Raw genomic sequence first — 18,439 nt, 5'->3', positions numbered from 1 at the left:
CAATTATGTTTATGTTGAAATGTCTTCATATATCATATATTAGAATATAAAATATGTTGGAATATACTGATTGTCACTAAGTCCAAGGGTTTTTTCCTTATTACTGATATTTGGCAACAGATAAGGCTTCAGCACTGATGTGTGCTGTCCATACTGAACCATAAAATACCAAAACAAGCATGCACTTAAACTGAGGAAGTCTTGCAACAATCGTGGAATTAATTATTCATAATAAACCTGATAAACTGAGAGTTTTGATCTGAGCCTTGCATCGCATCTTAGATATTTGAACAGATTCCCTTAGTTGTGACTCTGATTCGTCAGAATGAGCTGTTGTTTGAAAATCAGCCTAATTTTAGAAAATCAACCACAGAAATCTGGGCATAAGTCTGTAAATTACTGATGAATATAAAATGACCTGGCAGAAATGTGTAAGTTATCATTAAGTAATTTACTACTGGCAAAAATACCAAAAACTGGCTGTTGTCAGCTTCTAAGAGTGGACAATATTTGTTACGTTTAACATTTGATAAAATATTTTATTACTTAACTGACTAAATAAATTAATTACAGTTTTTTAAAAAAAACAATAAAATAATCAATATTTGGTTAAAATATTGTGTTCCAATGAGGTGTGAATAAACAAAAGATATCACATCATGGAAATGACAGTCAATAAAAGATCAATCGAGTCATTTTTAAAAATATATCACCACTTTAAGAGACACATACGTGGGATAGAGTTTGACCAGTCGGGCATCTAAAACTTAACACAGGACCAAATACTTTCTTTGAGGGACTGAATAAGTGAATTACTCGAACTGCCTGGTTAGCGCGAGTACAATCTGACTTCATCGAACACACAAACCTTTACAGGCTGCAGGAGGGATCCCGATGCAGACGAAGTACTGGAAAGCGAGCATGCAGGACAAGAAGAAGCAGTACTTGGACCAGATCTCAGCGATGGCTTTCCTTCTACGTCTATACATGACGGCTATCAAGGCGAGGGCGTGCAGCATGGCGTAGAAGTCCATACGCTGTCCGATGACATTGACCACCAACAGCAGGCAAGTCTGAGGGACACAAGAATAACAAGAAGTGACGGAGCAGGGTGCGACGAGACGTGCACTTCTGACGACTTTATGACAATCTCTACCTCAAGCCCAAACTTGTAGAAGAAGTAGTTGATGAAGTATTTGATGAAGCAGATGATGCCGATGTCCAGGTGTTGGCGTGTGATGTCATGGAAGATAATTCTAGCAGCAGGAGGCGACAGTTTGTTCCTCAGCCTGAAGTATTCCTGATGGCGGTAGATGGTCACCTCAAATGCCAACAGAGCCAGCATCAGGAGGTTGTTCTGCACAGAGAGGGAATCATTACTATAAATATATTATATTTTAACTTTAAAAAATGCTTTCATGGTGGGTTTTGACAGATGTTTATCTTAAACAGGAGCAAATTAGCTAGAGGCTAAAATGCAGAAAGTGTTGGACTCCTGAAAGACCAAATAATTATTTAAAATAATAAATATAACAATAAATAAGGATTTGGTGAGTATGAAATATGAAATACTTTTTAAATGCAGGTTAATTTGGCAACATCTGATAGATATTGGTCATATTCTTATTACATTTAACATTAGTTTAAATGTAATTCTAGTAATATTTTTTCACAAAATTCATAATAGAAATACAAAAAAAAATCTCTTTATTGTATTCAAATGTTCAGAACTTGACTGGTTCCGTTAAAATACATTTTTAGAAACTTTTCATACTCTTTTTACACTTTTTTCCATTCACTGGTCAACTTTGGGATATTTTGTATCACGTTATACATTTTCTGAAATACACATTTCAGTGTATTACGACACTTAATCACTTCATGCAAATCAGCATCTATCAGCTTTTGTTCTCTATTTCCTTGTTTTAGTTTGATCTAAAGTTTGACGTAATCTGTTGTTCTGCTCTTAAGTTAACTTTATTTCCTCTTTTAATTTTATAAAAGCTTGTTCCATTGTCTGCAGTCCTGCTTCCTGATTGTGCTTCACGCCTGGATTCTGTAAACCATTTCAGCCCTCAGCATTTATACTTGCTTTGATCACTGCTAGATTGTTGTATTATATTATTGGCCTCATTTCATGTAATTCTCTCTCTTGCCCGGCCGTGCATGTGGATTGTTTTGGAGTGAGTGATTCCAGCCTATTGTGGCCTTCAATTAATGCTTTGATTTTTTTGTTAAAGCAGACTCTTGTCCTCCGTCTGCTGGCCTCCTGCCCGCAAACCTGCATTTGGGTTTCAGATCACACACACTTGACAGTCAGTACGTATTTACTTGGATGAGGCCTCATTGCGTATATATGCATATCAAATACTGCATATTTAAGCCTACAATTTCAGAACACTTATAGTAGAAGCAAAGCAACACAACATTTTGTGGTGAAATGGATTATTTAAAATGATTCTCCATATTAAAGCTTCACTCATGATCAGTGTGCTTTGACACATTCTTTCTCCAAGATTTTCAAACAAAACAACTTCTATCCATTAAAAGTGTCTTAAAAAGTGACTACTGGATCGTATTTACATGTAATCAAACCTTTATAGATAATACATTTCTAGGAATTTTATTATATTTTTTATTTTCCTTCCTGGGATATAATTAATTGATTTCGTACGATTTGTGTAAATTAGAATTTTTGAAAAAATATATAGACCGGTCTCTGCGATATCCACAGTTTGTTAAAAAGTGATAATAATATCACATTAATCTAATTTTGGAACCCTGCACCATCAGAGGTATATTTTTTATGCCTAAAAACTTCCTCAGTGATTTATCTTAAAGTCACAGAACTGACCCACCACCATGTAAAAGTGTAAAAGTTATATATATATAAAAATATATTTTCTGTCCTCACCCTGAGGTAGCCCAGCAGGTCGTCTGACTTCTTCAGGCCGACCCAGTTGGCTGGATCGCCGCCCTTATACAGCAGAGACTTCTCCATCTCATCCCTTTTCTCACCCTTGTAACTGATTGGCTGCAGACAGACAGCAAGTGTGGTTACCTCTGATGAAATCCAAACTTTTTATAGAAGATTTCAACTGCTAAATTACACCAAAATATTGATGTAATGTAAGTGCACTTAATAAATAAAGCACGTATTTTTGTTTTTTTTTTAAACCTGGACCTTATTTCTGGCATAAAATAAGCTCATCTACTCACTGATAACAGTTTGGTGAAAGTCGGCATCCTTCGGACACTATTTACATCACTCGAGATCCGCGTATATCCATATTAGGGGGTGAACAGGGCATTGACAATACAGCCTCTAGATAAGGCATTATCTGTCTTTATTTCACCAATACTTTTAGTACTATCCCAGTAGACATGTGTGTAGAAAGCTCCAGATAACAACAACACGGCACGGATCTCCAGTGATCTAAATAGTGTCCAAAGGACGCTAACTTTCACCAAACTGTTATCGGTGAGAAGATGAATGTATTTTATGCCAGAAATAAGGTCCAGGTTTAAAAAAAAAAAAAGAACTTCCCCTTTAAGTTTTAGCGAGAAATCTTTCAAAACAATTAAACAATGATTGGATTGTGACAATGCAGGCAGTTATAAAGAACAGTGATATTTACAATAGAGCAGTTGAACGGTGGGGGTTGTATCGTCTTCAGCTGATACAACATTTTACACACAATGATGACACATGTCCAGACAGTGCAAACACTGGAAGCAAGGGGTCGATACTGGCTGAAGGGCAGCGCAAAGGCCCAGCACACCAGGAACACATAGTTGAGCAAAGACACCTGCACAAGCGACAAAACAGGTGATGAGGACACAAAAACCCCACCTATATTCTCCTTATCAGAAATATTGGACTTCTACATCTTTTGGTATGACAAATACACTGCACAGAACTTAAAAAAACAAGTGAGAAAGAAATTAGAATAATAACAACACAAAGTCAATCAAAGAAATGCAAACAACAAATTAAAGTGAGTTTTTTTAAGATGAGCTCATGCAGGATAAGTTAGAAAAGCTGCAGAAATTTGACCAGACGTCTCCAGAATGTAATCTGGCTGGTCTGCAGTATGGGAAACCCTTAAAGTTCATTTAAAATTAGATCAGGTTGGCTTACTGTGACAAGAAATCCTCTTTCTTTAATATATATGATAAATAAAATCCCTCCAAAGTACCCGTCATACATACAGAAGCTCAGGAGGATTTTTGTCTTTGCTGTCCACAGATAATTTGACAAAAAACATTTGATTACTTCTGTATCAGTGTCGTGCCACATTTAACTGCCCCTCCTGCTGTATCAGTTTTTTTTTTACTGATTTTAGATGACGTTTGTAAAAAGCTGATAATTCAAGGATGCCACAAAGAAGTGACAGAAGCATCTGGAACGATAACCACCTGTGAGCAGCTGCAAGGCTGGTCTGTTAAATATTTAAGTGGCTTCACTCCCTATTGCTGCAGCCACTGAGGTGAATCAGAGCTCTCCTCTTCCAGGACTCTCATACCTCTTTGACAGAGACCAGAATGATGTAGCAGGCTACGATCTTGATTATGTTGATCTCCAGCAGCCACCAAATGAACAGCTGCAGTTTGTGGAAGTACTCCAGGAACTTGAGGAAGAGCACAGTCAGGCGGTCGACCACAAGGTGCCACTTATTCTTTAAATCTGTAGAAAAAAAAGACATGAAAACCAGATCCACTTCAATGGAGCATCAAACCAACTGAAGAGGAGTAATGGAAAGTGTTTCCAGGTTTAAGCTCTTAATTACATGAGTTTGTCCCGTCTTTAAAGACGACTGTCTGTGCACAGAGGGAAGAAAAACTCGGGGGGGTGTTTTGTATTTAGTGTTGTGTGTTAACTTGAAGTCCGATAAATATTAGTCTTATGTTCATTAGACCTGTCCAAAACTATTAAAGGCAAATAAAAGGACCTTACTGTAACTGTGGTTAACACATTTCTATCATAATCACTCAAACCCTTACAGGTATGAATTTATCTGAGGCTTTTCTGGAAAACCTTAACCAGCCCACTAAAACCTTTTATTTCTCAGCCTCTGAAGAAACATAAGACATGCAACTAAAACGTGCCTTGGAAGGATTGAGGAGATGATGACGTGATGAACTCCATGACAAGCTTGAAAGAATACTAAGCAGAACTCTGATTAAATAAATAAATACCTAAATAAGCCTGAGAATGGTTTGATACAGTTATAAAAAACACATCTTTCAAGGACAACATTTATTTCAGGGGAATTTAAGACATATCTGTACCAAATTTACTCATCAGGGCTGGCATTAAGCTGGCACAGCTCAACTCAACTCATGACATCTTTTTTTAGGGCTTCCTTAACCAAGATTTCAAGCAAACTGAGCCAACACTTAATGGTGATGTAAAAGCATTAAACAACTCTAGATACAGGAAAGTTTGTGTCCTGAGTCAGCTTCACACGGTGCTGCTGTGATAAACAGATGATCCGGCCCACAATCAGGGGATGCTGTCTGTGGTGGAAAGTGGAGTCCGATAGAGTTAAGCTGTACCAGGCATGAAAAAACCCTCTCTGACCAACCGGATAATAACACTCCTTCCTTTGAAAAGAGAAGACGAAAAAATAACAAAAGAGCAAGGAAATAAATTTCCCCGAATCACTCGCTTTAATACTGACTGAAATTAAATTTCACAAAGTAGCAGCTTTATAATTTATCTGCACATGTAGTCAGATAAATCGTATATATCTGTTTTGCTTGGGGTGGGATTTAAACAACAAGAGTAACTACAGCAAAAGGAGAAATATCAACACTTCCACATTTGTTTCACATGTTGTTCACGGGGCTGTTAAAGATTTTTGTCCAACAAGCAGAGATTAAAATGAACATGCTTTAAAAAATGAATTACAAGCAAATTCCAAACTGTTGTTTTAATGACTTGAGGATTAGGACTTAATATTTGGCTTTATATTCTCATAAAGAATATAAAAACTAAAACCCCAGTGTGGCGGTGGGTGTATACCTTTACAGAGGCCACATTATCTGGGTTTTAATAGAGGCCTCGTTGTTTGGATAAGAAACTCTGAGAGAGCATTTAGCACATATAGCACCCAGATCGTTATGAACTAAGAGGTCCTGCAAGGCTGTGTTTTATTACCTATTTTATTCTCTGTGTATATACATTACATTTTAATTTAAGACCAGCCGGACTGTCCTTAAGTTTAGTTTGTCTGAGCAGGAGCGTGAAAGTGAGCACTTGAGCTACAAGCTGTGTCAGAACAAAAGATTAGAAAATAAATCTGCTGAACCCCAAAATCTGCTAAACGGACACTTTTTTACCACTTCTCTTGCAATGATTAATGACCGGCTAGTGAGAGTGCGGCCGGCTGACACCTAATGCGACTGAGACTTGGCCTTTAAAAACTCTATGCATCACAGTTCTGAGCAGACTGGAGTGCTACAGGCTGAGAGAGATTTGAAAGAAATTCTCTTCACACTGAAAGCTGAATACACAAACTGCCACAACATGACGAGACATCTGAGTCTCAGCTGCTCTGCACATACAAAGAGGGGAGTAAACATGGCCAGCAGGGTAGGGAGCAAAACAACAGACTTAACGTTGAAGACAAAATCTTGCCCAAGACACTGAAACTTTGTGATCTACTACTCAGCCAACTGCATGATGAGTAAAAGCATGCAACAGCCACATATCTGTGTGATTACATCACCGACAGCACATGTCTCAAGTAGGTGCTGCACCCACTGTCCTTTTGGTATAGAGGGGAAAGTAATTACACCCCATTCAGTTTGTATTTACAACCCTACTTACAAAAAGGTTGAGACACTGTTCAATGATTTCTAAAACTCATAAACTAATATCTTATTCAAAATAGAGACTCTGTCAAATGCTGAAAAATGAAGTTAAGGTTAAGGTTAATTAACAAAAGAACATCTTTGAGAGGTTGTCTCTCAGAAGTAAAGATTAGCAGAGGTTTAACAATCTGCCAAAAACTGCGTCGAATAATTGTGAAGCAATTTCACAATATCGTTCCTCAACAATAACATGAATACTTTGAATATTCCATCATCTGCAGGACACAATGTCACCTAAAGATTCAGAGGATCAGGAGACATCTCTGTGCACAGGGGACATGGGCAAAAATTAGGGTTGAATGCCTGTGATTTTTGGTCTCTAAGGCAGCACAAAAGAATCCCCTGAATCAAGACTACATACAGAAGTTAAAATAAAGACTGACGAATAGGTTAAATAATATGTGTACTCACACTAAATATTGACTTCAAAGCTCATCAGCAATGAAAAATCTCTGTTTTTTCCCTTTTTATACTGTATTTATGTTGATATTTGCACTGCACTGCACCTATTTCCTGGCAAAGCATAAAGAACTGGCGGGTGGCTCAAGACTGTTGCCCGATACTATATCTCTAGCTTGGATAGGACTGACAGGCCAAACCAAACTAAATGGCAGTCGATTATTCTTCAAAATTGATTTATCATAAACAGCCTGTCATAGTTTATCATCCTTTATCACGCAGAAATCCTTAATATTTTATCAGTGATCACTTAAGAAAGGCTCCATAAAACGGAACAATCATGACTGTAAGTTGCTGGCTTCGATGCTTCTTGTACTGTTAATGTCAAAGTTTATGGACCTGTTGTGCTGGTCACTACCTGAGCTCTGCTCGGTGCTTGGCTCTGGCTCGGTCCCAGCGCTGCAGCGGTGGCTCTCCTCTGTGCTGGACTGCCGCTGGTCAGAGAAGCTCTTGGGCTTCTCACCTGTCATATCGGTGTCATCCATCACCACCACCAGGGTCGTCTCCCTCTCTTTCTCAGAGTCCCACCCCCTTTGATCCTCCTGCTTTTCCTGCAGCTCCTCCTTCTCTTTGGGCAGCACTGCGTCCACCGAGCTGGCGCTGAGCATGGTGAGGTCGGCCAGGCTGCCATCCTGGTCCACCAGTCTGAGGATGTGGGCAGGTTTTACACAATAAGACACATGTGCACATATGCAGATCTGTATTAATATACTTATGAGGACCTTCACTGTTTTGTTTGATTACCAGAGACATTTTTGTGTCTTTCTCGGGTCATTTTCAGAATTAGTATAATATAAGCACCTAAAAAAACTTCTTTATCGAACGGTTCCACCAGATGTGATAACATTTTTGGGTCTTCTTTTTTTGTCAAGAATCTAATACATGCTTGCAGTAAATATTGATTCAACGATCAACTTTTCGCAACAGAAAATGTTGATGCTACTTGCTGACTTGATTAGAAAAAGGTAAAGTTGCACTTTCGTTGCTCATCACTCACATTAGCTGAAGAGGATGGGCTGCTTCCTCTGTGTTTCACCATCAGTGGGTGTTTTATCGTGAAAATCAACTTTTCTGCTCTTATTTTAATGTCAACACTGTTTGCAACCACAGCACCCAAACTCCAGTTCATTTAAGGGAGATTAGATTTTTCTGCAGAATCCTTTAAAGAGCTACCAGACTGAATGATCAGTGTTTCTTTTTGTTTGTTTTTTACTTCCTTAAGTTGGTTTAATGCAGAGCTGTGTAATGGCTGCCATTTTATTCCACTGGCTTCTAAGAAGATCAAAGCTGTTTTACTCCATCCAACTGCTTGCCCTTTGATTAAAACCTTAAGACTAAGTAACTGGCATCTGATTTTAAAAGGCCCATCCAATGGAAATCGATTTTTTTTTATCTTGTTAACTTGTCCATGTGGTGTTTTTCTGTTAGAAGACAAACCATGAGAAAAATTAGCGGTTTTCTGGATGAGCATTTTCCCTTTTAAGGATTCATATGTTACAAACTACAAAATCTATCTTGTAGGATGGGAAATGATGATCTTGACCAGTGCTTATCTAACATTGCTAATTGTTTGCTAACATAGTCAAGCAAAGTAGTTGAGTGTTGAAGTGGAGGAGAGTAAGCAGCTGCAGCGAGGAGAGCTGTGGAGGCTGGATTATTTCCCAGATTCGCACAGGCTTTAAGGGGGATCATTAAAAAGACTTTCTTAATTGTAAATTTGATGAGTAGAGATCAGTTTTAAAGAGTTTAAAAAGCTTCAGTTTCAAGAAACCCATCCTCACAAGTATATAAATACACGGATTCATTCACATGGTCCAGGTGATTGTCAAGAGGCACCAATACAAACGCTCAGATGGGACTCATCAGCCCTGTCTGCTAACTGAACAACAGAGCAGCATTTCATCAGGCATTGAAACTGAAAAGCAGTGCACATTCCTTCTGCATTCTTTAAAATAATGTATGTTATTTCATGATTAGGTAGGTCATTTTCTTCTTGCAGCAGATAAACAGTAGCTGGAGGGAGGCAGTAACCCTTTCAGGTCTTCTCAGGCAATGGAGTGCGGTCAAAGTTGGGGTTTGGTTTACATGAACTGGCTGCATATCAAGGCAAGCATTCTGCTGTCCAGAGATCACACTTACTTGCTCGGCTGAGTGGTAATTTTGTCTTTGATGCTGCTCAGGACAATAAAGTTACACAGAGATCAATATGAACAGTGAGGAGGAGAGCTAACATAAGCAAGCGGAAACTTATGTATGCATTGGTAAATGTACAGAAACTGGCCACAAGACTCCAGTGGTTTGGGGGAGTTCTTTCAGGAAGGGTGTAATTTTCTGGGGTTCAGTGCACAGATGGGGTGTCATTGACAAGATACTGAAAGGGATGAAGAAGTTCTTGCTGATTCAAACATGCTTGAGAAAGAAGTCGTCTCTCAGAGGGAAAAGGATTTCATTTGAAAAAGCACCGGGTTTAGAGAGAGCGTAAAAGATCTGGAAAGCAACCAAATAAATCCAACAAGAGGTGGCTACAAGCAAAACGGAAAACTGGAAAACCTGAAATGAAAATCAATCATGTCACATAAAAAAGTCCAGAAGTAAAACATTTCAGTAGAATATCAGTGTACAACACCTTTATTGTAAAGAAAAAAAACAAGGTGAGAGGGAGAGTGTGGGGGGCTGAGGAAGTCTCTGAGACTCAGAGGTGGACTGGGATGGTGATGGATGCCACAGAAAGCGAGCAGATACCCACCTATTCATGATCAAAAAGACACGCCCATTGACTTTGGCGTGGCTGTGAGAGAAGGGTGGCAGAGGAGAGATGGCAGCTGAGCTCAGCACAACGATGGAAAACTCAAAACACAACAATTAAATAAAGAACCCGTGCCACAGACTGAGAGATGTTGATGTTATGACACAGCAGAACGAGGACAGGTCTGTGATGAGAACAGCGGTTATAAGGGATGTTTAGAGTGTAATTAAAAGGAGACATTCATCTAACATGCATTCATTTCTATTTGTCAGTAAAATCTATGGAAAATATCAGTGTCGTATTTGAACTGTTTCTCTTTTTCATAGATTCATGTGGTAACATATTTCATCCCAGAGGTAGGGGGGTAACATTAGAGAATGAACATATGACTTGTCACGTGAAGTGAAGTCTCAAAGTCACAAAGGTTTACTAATAACCTCCATGTAGGGTCAGTTGTCAGTTTAAATTTCAGCCGTATGAACATAAAAGATGCCAGTACATATAGGAAATTCAGATTCTCAATGGTAGCTGGAATCAGAGAAGACAAGCATCATGTGCCTCACCTGTAAATAGTGCTTTGCTCTTTCGCCACCACAGCCTGGAGGTCTGTGAGCTGGAGAAAGCGGTCGTGGAAATAGTGCAGGTGGAGAATGCACACCAGCAGGAAGGAGGTGGGAATGAACACCCTGGTGAACAGCATGCTCAAAGAAAACCTCTCCAAGCCCAGGTCCTTCAAGCTGCGTCAATGAAAGAAATTTCAGAAAACAGGAGATTTGAATATTTTACAGTTTAGTGATGATTTTGATAAATAAAGGTAATTAATGTTTGCTCCACATCAAAAGTCAACGGGAAAGAGCTTTAGAGTGATCGGTCTCTGTTTCTTGGCTGCCTTCTGAGGTCACATTTCATGTAAAGATGCTTCTGGGTGAAAGAGTGTAGTCGATCTCTGACTCCAGCTGCAGTCGGAGAAAGCCTCTGTCGCAGTTCAAGCACTGATATCTAACTGAGATCTGATTAGTGGAGAGGCAGTACTTTTGCATGTGTTGATCTCATATCTAAAAAATGGAGTTGCTTCAGAGCAGGTTAGGTTTCCAGCATCAGTTGCCATGGTAATACACTCCTGTAAGAAACGAACCAGCTTCGTGATGCTGAAAAATCCAGAGTTGAACCTGAGGTTATAAGCCACTAAACCAGCTTTCGTAGTAAGGTTCTTGGCTTTTTGCTTGGATTTTATTCTCTTTTGTGTTTCCAACTCCATTTTTCCCTCTTGTATGCTTGTTTGTCTTCTTCCCATGTGTGCTGTGGGATGGTCTCCAGCTCCCTGGCAGTTACCCTCCACACCTGACTTCCATTATCCTGTCAAACTGCGGTAAATCAACCTGTTGTTAACAGACTGGCTCAAACAATGATCCGTCAATGAGTGGAGTAAAGACCGAGGGTGATATACGGCAAAAACACTTGTTTCTCTGTGAAGGTACTGATTTTTTTTCTTTTTTGCCTTTTTGTATTCTGCCCTGTTTTAAGACAACAACGAGGAGCTCTCTTTCTATGCTGCGTCCCTCTTGGTACGGTCATGCAATGAATTTAAATCATACAGACAGGCTTTTGTTCGAAGAAACCCTACATTTTGTTGGCATTTTGGTGCAGTTTGGCTTCCGTCTGCATTGTCTGTGTTTGTTTTGAGTTTTAATACAGAAGATCAACATGGCATTCAGCCTAACTCTTATAATCATAACAGCCCTAGCACAAGAGGAATGAGAGGCATTAGAGGAAGGGGACATAACAACTCTAACAGTTTTCATAGTTTGGTCTGATCATCAACAGATGGAGCAGCAAAGTGTTACTCACTCCCTAAGTACACTATTACTGGAATTGGTATTTCATTAGTCCATTGTAAATGAGTAAATCAATGAATGTATCTGCTCAGAAAAGAACAAACAAACTTAAGAATAATCAAATTGAAGAAATCAAGTGATAATTGACTATTGCAAAGAACAGCAACTAATGCCTAATGTATGCTTTTAATAATCCCTTTTTACTAAAATGTGAACAAATGTTGGCCAGTGCTCAAGCTCTATAGGTGGTGCGGCTGCTGTAAACTGTCTTCTGTGATCCAGCTGTTCCCATGTGGGCAGCGAAACCAGGAGGGAGTCAGTAAGATGTTTCTCAGTGGAGCTCACCTCTCATTCTTTACATGCAGCATTCCCGACCAGAAGTGCTCTGATCCCTGAAACTGGAAGGTGTAGACCACGGTGAGGACCAGCATGGTGTACATAACCACTGACATCCAGAAGTACTTCAGGATCCTCCTCCACCACTCATAGTGCACCTAGGAAACAATGATTATAATAACTGCATTTTAAAGGCATCATTATCAGCTTGGATTGAAATATAGTGCACAGAGGACATCTTGTTTATGTTAACTTTCTAGTTTCATCTTGTGTGGAGTTATTAAACAGCAGATAATTCACTTTGTGTTACTTTACGTACTGTATACAACATGCTCCAAAATGTGGTGTGTTTGTCAAAGTTTGTACTTGTTTATGCGCTTATGAGTCGCAGCTTCCTGAGTTGTGCATGTTCACGAGTCACCATTTTCACCTCCCCTGCCCCCGCAGCAGGCCAAAAGGAATTTCACCATTCAACAACACTTCAGCCAAATCCTCTCATTCTCAAGAGGTCGCTTACCCAAATACCCAAAGAGAGAAGAAAGTTCTCTACCATTCTGCCTCTGAAGAAATTAAAAACCATTTGGAGTTACGATGAGTGTAGAATTAATCTAGAGGTACCCAAGATTAAGAATGAAATGACTGGAAATCATCATTCCAGGATAAAGCTGCCTTATTGTCATGGAAATGTGCACAGATTTGTGGCATAACAGCAGCCATTAAAGTGATGTTTCGGACTTCAATGAGCATTGAGTGTTATGCTACCTTTAAACAAGAAAATACTGAATTTATATGAAGTTAAGTGAGAGACAGAATTGATGACAATATAGTTCAAGTAGTCTAACTTGTTGTTTTCTGGTGTGTGTGGTACCTGGTAGAGCGCCACACAGGAAAGGAACATCATCATGTAGATGATCTTGTACATGACAATGGTTCCCTCAAAGCTGACGATGAAGAACATGCCACCGCAGATGTAGATCCAGTACTTGATCAACAGAGACATCACCATGTTCCCGAGAACCTGTACGATGTCCTGCTCTCCTCCCTCCTCAGACTCCTTTTCCTCTATAAAATAAAGCATATTTATCAACAGCTTTTGATATCAACCAAGTTAACCATCAACCAAGGTGCCTGGATGATTGTTTTTATTACACACCTCTAGGTGCAATAAGCACACTTATTGTCCAATGAAACCCTAAAAGCAATGATGGTTGTTTTAACCCTAAATCCAAAAATCAGTTGTGTCCATGTCAAATGTTGAAATTTAAACATTTTACTATTTCAAGAGAAATATCTCAGAAAGGTCGGGACGCGGGCAACAAAAAGACTAATTAGGTTAATTGGCAACAGGTCAGTAACATTATTTCATATAAAAGAGCACCTTAGAAAGGCAGAGTCTCTCAAAAGTAAAGATGCTCTCAGGAGGTAATTTTTAAAAAAACAAGCAGGATTCTGTCATCGAAATCCCTGCGTGGGCTCAGAGACACTTCCAGAAATCATTGCCTATGATCACAGTTCACCGTGCAATCCACAAAATGCAGATTGAAGCACTATGATCCAAAGCAGAGGCCACATGTGAACATGATTCAGAAACACTGCCGCTTTCTCTTGGCCTCAGCTCATTTAAATTGGACTGAGGCAAAGTGGAAAACTGTTCTGTAATCAGACGAATCAAAATTTGAAATTCTTTTTGGAAATAATGGACAATGTGTCCTCCGGACTAAAAAGGAGAAGGACCATCTGGCTTGTTATCGGAGTTCAAAAGCCTGCAAATTGTACATCTGGAAAAGGCACCTTCAGTGCTGAAAGGTTTATACAGAGCAACATTTGCTCCTATTCAGATGACGTCTTTTTCTGAGAGGGCATTTTTCAGTAAGACCAAGCGAAACCACATACTGCATCTATTACAGCAGCATGACTTCATAATAGAAGAGTCCAGGTGACCTGCCTGCTGTCCAGGTGGTTAAACCTGCCTGTTTAACCACTTGAAAACATTTGGAGCATCTGTAGCTCAGGAGGAAGAGCAGTCGGAAGGTCGGTGGTTCAACTCTGGCTTCACCGAGCTACATGTTGAAGCGTCCTTGGGCAAGACACTGAACCCCACGTTGCCTCCCAATGTATCATAGGGGTATGAATGATTAGAAAAGCACGTAGTTATGAATCTTAAGATGTGCTGTATGAGTGTGAGTGGGGTGAATGCGACATGTAGTGAAGCTTTGAGTGGTCAGTTAGACTAAAAAAGCGCTGTACAAGTCCATTTACCATTTACCATCGTAAAATGCGACAAAATGTTGAACAGTTAGTATCATATATCAGCTTGGATTGAAATATAGTGCACAGAGGACATCTTGTTTATGTTAACAGACACAGTTATTTACAGACACAGTGGGGAAAATGGACCTGTCCCAACTTTTTTTTACATGGGCTGCCGTCATCAAATTAAAGATGAGCTAATATTTTTCTACTACTTAGAAAAACGTCTCACTTTTGATAACTGGAATTTTTTTAATCCTATATTGTGAATAAAATAACGTCTCATAAGCTCTTTAAATATTTGAATTCTGTATTTATTTACATTTTATACAGTATCCCAGTTGGGGTTGTGTAACATTGTACTGGTTAGCACTTACGGAAGTGACTGGAAGTACATTTTTTAATTCAAATGGTTAAAGCAGTTTGATTCTTACTAATAAACCAAAAGGCAAATTAGAAACAAAATAAGTTGAATTAAGTGTAAGACTTACCCTTCTTCTTCTGATCCTCCACATAAACGTCTGAGAGACCCGCACTGTCTTCTTTTTGCTTTTCTTGTCTCTCTGTAAGCGTTTGTCGTAGCAGCAACCAGAAGCTGAGCAGGCACAGCATCTACACGCAATAAATAAAATGTTAATAGATGGATTGCAAGCAAGAAAAGAAAAGCTGAACTAAAACATTCAGTCAGTCAGCTTCCTTACACTCACTGAGAGCAAATAATGGGTGGTCAAAAAAACACATATATTGTTTATACAGTTAATCAGAAATGAGTTTATACACTTTAATTGGATTTTCCAAACCCAAAAGCATGTTTTGTATTCATCTGGCACCTTAGACTAAACATTATAAAATGAGTTTGACTGAGGTATGAAATATAATTGCATCCTCATTCAACAAAAGGATCAAAAATAGGATAAACACACATGCACTGTTTATTAAAACAGAAACACATAAAAAAAACATAGGCTCAAATTCAGTAGCTGCGAACATTGAAGTCTTAGAGCTATTCCAAAACATGTCACTACACTGACAATTGTTGAGAATTGGTGAGACAATTGTTACTCAAAGTGCTGTTAATTAAACTCCCAGACCTTAGATGAAAGTGAGTGGAACGGGTTATTCTTCTTGACAAAAAATCCTGAGACGGGCTTCATGTTCTCAAAACTCCAAATGTACTGCAGCACTATCAGCAAGTTGCCATAGGCCACCATGAAGGGCGAGGACAACATGGCGTAACGCCTCCGGTCCCTCACCATCCACAGCGCGCAGGACCAGATGAGGAAGATGAACGTCAGCCAGCTGACGTATGTGATGCTCCACGCCTGCAGAAGACAAACGGCAAAACATTTTTGAATGAATGCACCTGAAACAAAAACACACTGATGTGAACAGCAGCCGTCAAACTTTGTTCCATAGCTTTATCGGTTTCTTTTAATGCATTTTTATGAGCTAAAATCAGGCCTTTTTTGTCCTTTGTGGTGAAGAGTGAACAATTTCAAGTTCTTATTTTCATAAATAAAACAGAAACCCACAGTCTATCACACAGTCATCAGATCATAATGATGTCACACAAAGTGTCTGTTAGAGTATCTCACGTTATATCCACCACATATGCAGATATAGAAAGTGGCCAGTACAGCTACTTTCTCCTGTGGGCTGGTTCCACTGGAGCAGAGTGGGTTTGAAAAATTATTCAATAAATGCTGATCAAGCAAGCTAAAAGAGTTTAAGTTGTTCTAAACAGAAAGCATGAATTTATCATCAGTTTGGTCAATTTTACCACCGTTTTCTTGGGGTCAATACCGTTTTCGGTCCTACTTTAACGTCAAAATAAGTTACACAAATGCAGCATAAGTCAGCTCTGTACGTCACATCTGCAGGACTCACCATCATGGCTATGAGAGCGCAGATGTAGCTCTGTTTCATGATGAAGTGGAAGACTTTGACCATTGCACCAACTCCTTTTTTCTTTATCTCATTCTCCTCATCCTCAGACTCCTTCAACACAGAGTCCTCCGGCGGCAAACACACTTCATACACACACTCCTCTTTCTTCTCTGTTTGGACAGAAAAAAACTCCTCATGAGAGTAGTTACAGCAGGTCCAGATAAACTGACTTTCATTTGCTGGTTTATAAAAGTTTGGAAAGACTGAATCTAACGCCGTAAACCAGCTCATCTTGTTACGGTTCAATGTTTTGTGTGGAAACTTTGGGCCACCAGCTTAAACATTGCATAAACATTCTTCAGTCATTACAGCACTCCCTGCAGCAGAGCCATATGATAACCCTTGGAACTTTGCCTAAATTGCTTATCTATGGTATAACCACAGTAAATTAAGAGCTGCTCTAGAGCAACATGGTGTAAATTATTGATTTTGGTCTCTTTTGAAACACTATTTCTTTTCCTAAACTCTAAGCGTTACTGAGACTGAATTACAGATGTTTGAACACATTGAAAGGAAAAATTTATTTTATCCATCCAAACTTCTGAGTAAACAGATGCTCATAGATGACTGTAGCTGTGACCTCTTATTTAGAAAACACAATCAGATCACAGCCTACGTTCTTAACCTGTCCAAGTCCAAATTTGACAACAAAAGCACAAAAATGAGAGCTTTTTACAGACCAGGCCCCCTGGTTCTTAGACTCATGCGAGATGTCAGTCCATAGTTAATATTGCTGGCTTGATACTTAAAATGAATACGTGAGTGATGAGGCGCAGCTGCCTACTACATAATGATGCAACAGCAATCTGTGGGAATATGTATCGAGGAAGTTTTGGGGAGGTTAAAAGTTTTCCTGAACTGGGTTGTCAGGACCTTTCTCAATGTAAAAAGACTTTGCCATTGCCATTAGACTTATTAGCTGAGTTACCTCCAGTTTGTGACTTTTGTTCTTATTGAACCTGTCTTTATCGGATCACAAGAATATCAGCTTTCCAACCATTTACCTACTATTTCTGTGTATGAAGCAAAAATGCCTCAGAAAAAACTTCAATAAAATACCCGTAGCCTTTCTATATATTCCTGTGTGGTTTTATGATTCCTCTCAGTTTTGCTAATGTCATGGCAGACGGTGAACAGCTCACCTGTACTGTCGCTGCGCTGGTCCATTTTATACTGGGGTGTGGAGTATAAGTCCAGACAGACTGGCCCATTCTCAGTCGTGACGAAGTCAAAAGACGTCCCGTTTGAGGTGGGAATAACCTGCAGATCATCGTCAGAACATACAAATAAACCTCTGTACACAAGATCTGTAATGGGATCAAGCTGTTCTATAACATTCTGCCCCACAAAGGCAAAAAAGAGTAACTTAACTGATTAAATGATCTCGTTACTGGGAGATTAACTGTGATTTTTGTTTATTTCAGTTACTATGCTTTGGCTTTGTTGGGCAATTAAGCAACTTTTCACACTGCACTTTATCTGATTTAAATAAGTACAACCTGCCTTATAAAAGCATTTCAAACCATGAAAATTAAACGCTTTATAATTTATTTGAAAATATAGGAAATAGAAGCTGCAGAGCGACAAGAAAAGTTCACATACACTCAGTCACACTTTAAACAACAGCTGCTGTAAGTACATCTACATGCAGAAGTTTAGAAAAAAGAAAAGTCAGTTACTTAATTAGGCAAAAACAAGAATGCTGAAACCTCAGATCAAGCTTTTTTTTTTTAACAGAATTAATGGTAATTATGGTGCAATCTCATCAAAACTTATTTTTCTGTGCTTGCATGAACACAAACATTGATTGTGGTTGAGACCTTTCTCCTGAAAAAATATAAACCAGCTCTTTAAAAGTTTAATCAGCATTCATCAGATGTGTTTTCTAAGCTTTATTGGGCTGAGACATCGGTGAGCTTTGAGGAATCAGCTTTAACAAAGCCCTGTTTTATGAGGATGCAGTGTGAAAAGCACCCTGCAGGTATCC

At 39.0% G+C, this 18,439-nt stretch overlaps 1 protein-coding gene across 1 annotated transcript in view; it reads right to left on the bottom strand.

Moving 5' to 3' along the window:
* LOC140268915 (piezo-type mechanosensitive ion channel component 2) overlaps nucleotides 1-18,439 on the bottom strand; it is an 87,932-nt gene that overhangs the window by 29,700 nt on the left and 39,793 nt on the right. Inside the window, exons 11-23 of the mRNA XM_072363907.1 lie at nucleotides 17,595-17,712; nucleotides 16,393-16,562; nucleotides 15,597-15,827; nucleotides 14,997-15,117; nucleotides 13,124-13,317; nucleotides 12,265-12,413; nucleotides 10,648-10,821; nucleotides 7,697-7,983; nucleotides 4,527-4,687; nucleotides 3,639-3,809; nucleotides 2,915-3,034; nucleotides 1,157-1,357; nucleotides 869-1,073 (exon numbers count right to left, since the gene is read on the bottom strand). Of these exons, the coding sequence (XP_072220008.1) occupies nucleotides 869-1,073; nucleotides 1,157-1,357; nucleotides 2,915-3,034; nucleotides 3,639-3,809; nucleotides 4,527-4,687; nucleotides 7,697-7,983; nucleotides 10,648-10,821; nucleotides 12,265-12,413; nucleotides 13,124-13,317; nucleotides 14,997-15,117; nucleotides 15,597-15,827; nucleotides 16,393-16,562; nucleotides 17,595-17,712 (2,302 nt within the window). The remainder of the gene's footprint in view (nucleotides 1-868; nucleotides 1,074-1,156; nucleotides 1,358-2,914; nucleotides 3,035-3,638; nucleotides 3,810-4,526; nucleotides 4,688-7,696; nucleotides 7,984-10,647; nucleotides 10,822-12,264; nucleotides 12,414-13,123; nucleotides 13,318-14,996; nucleotides 15,118-15,596; nucleotides 15,828-16,392; nucleotides 16,563-17,594; nucleotides 17,713-18,439) is intronic.

This window comes from Leuresthes tenuis, unplaced genomic scaffold (genome assembly GCF_036924035.1).
Source record: "Leuresthes tenuis unplaced genomic scaffold, fLeuTen1.0.hap1 SCAF_14, whole genome shotgun sequence".
Lineage (NCBI taxonomy): Eukaryota > Metazoa > Chordata > Actinopteri > Atheriniformes > Atherinopsidae > Leuresthes > Leuresthes tenuis.
This window is presented reverse-complemented; position numbering and strand designations above follow the sequence as displayed.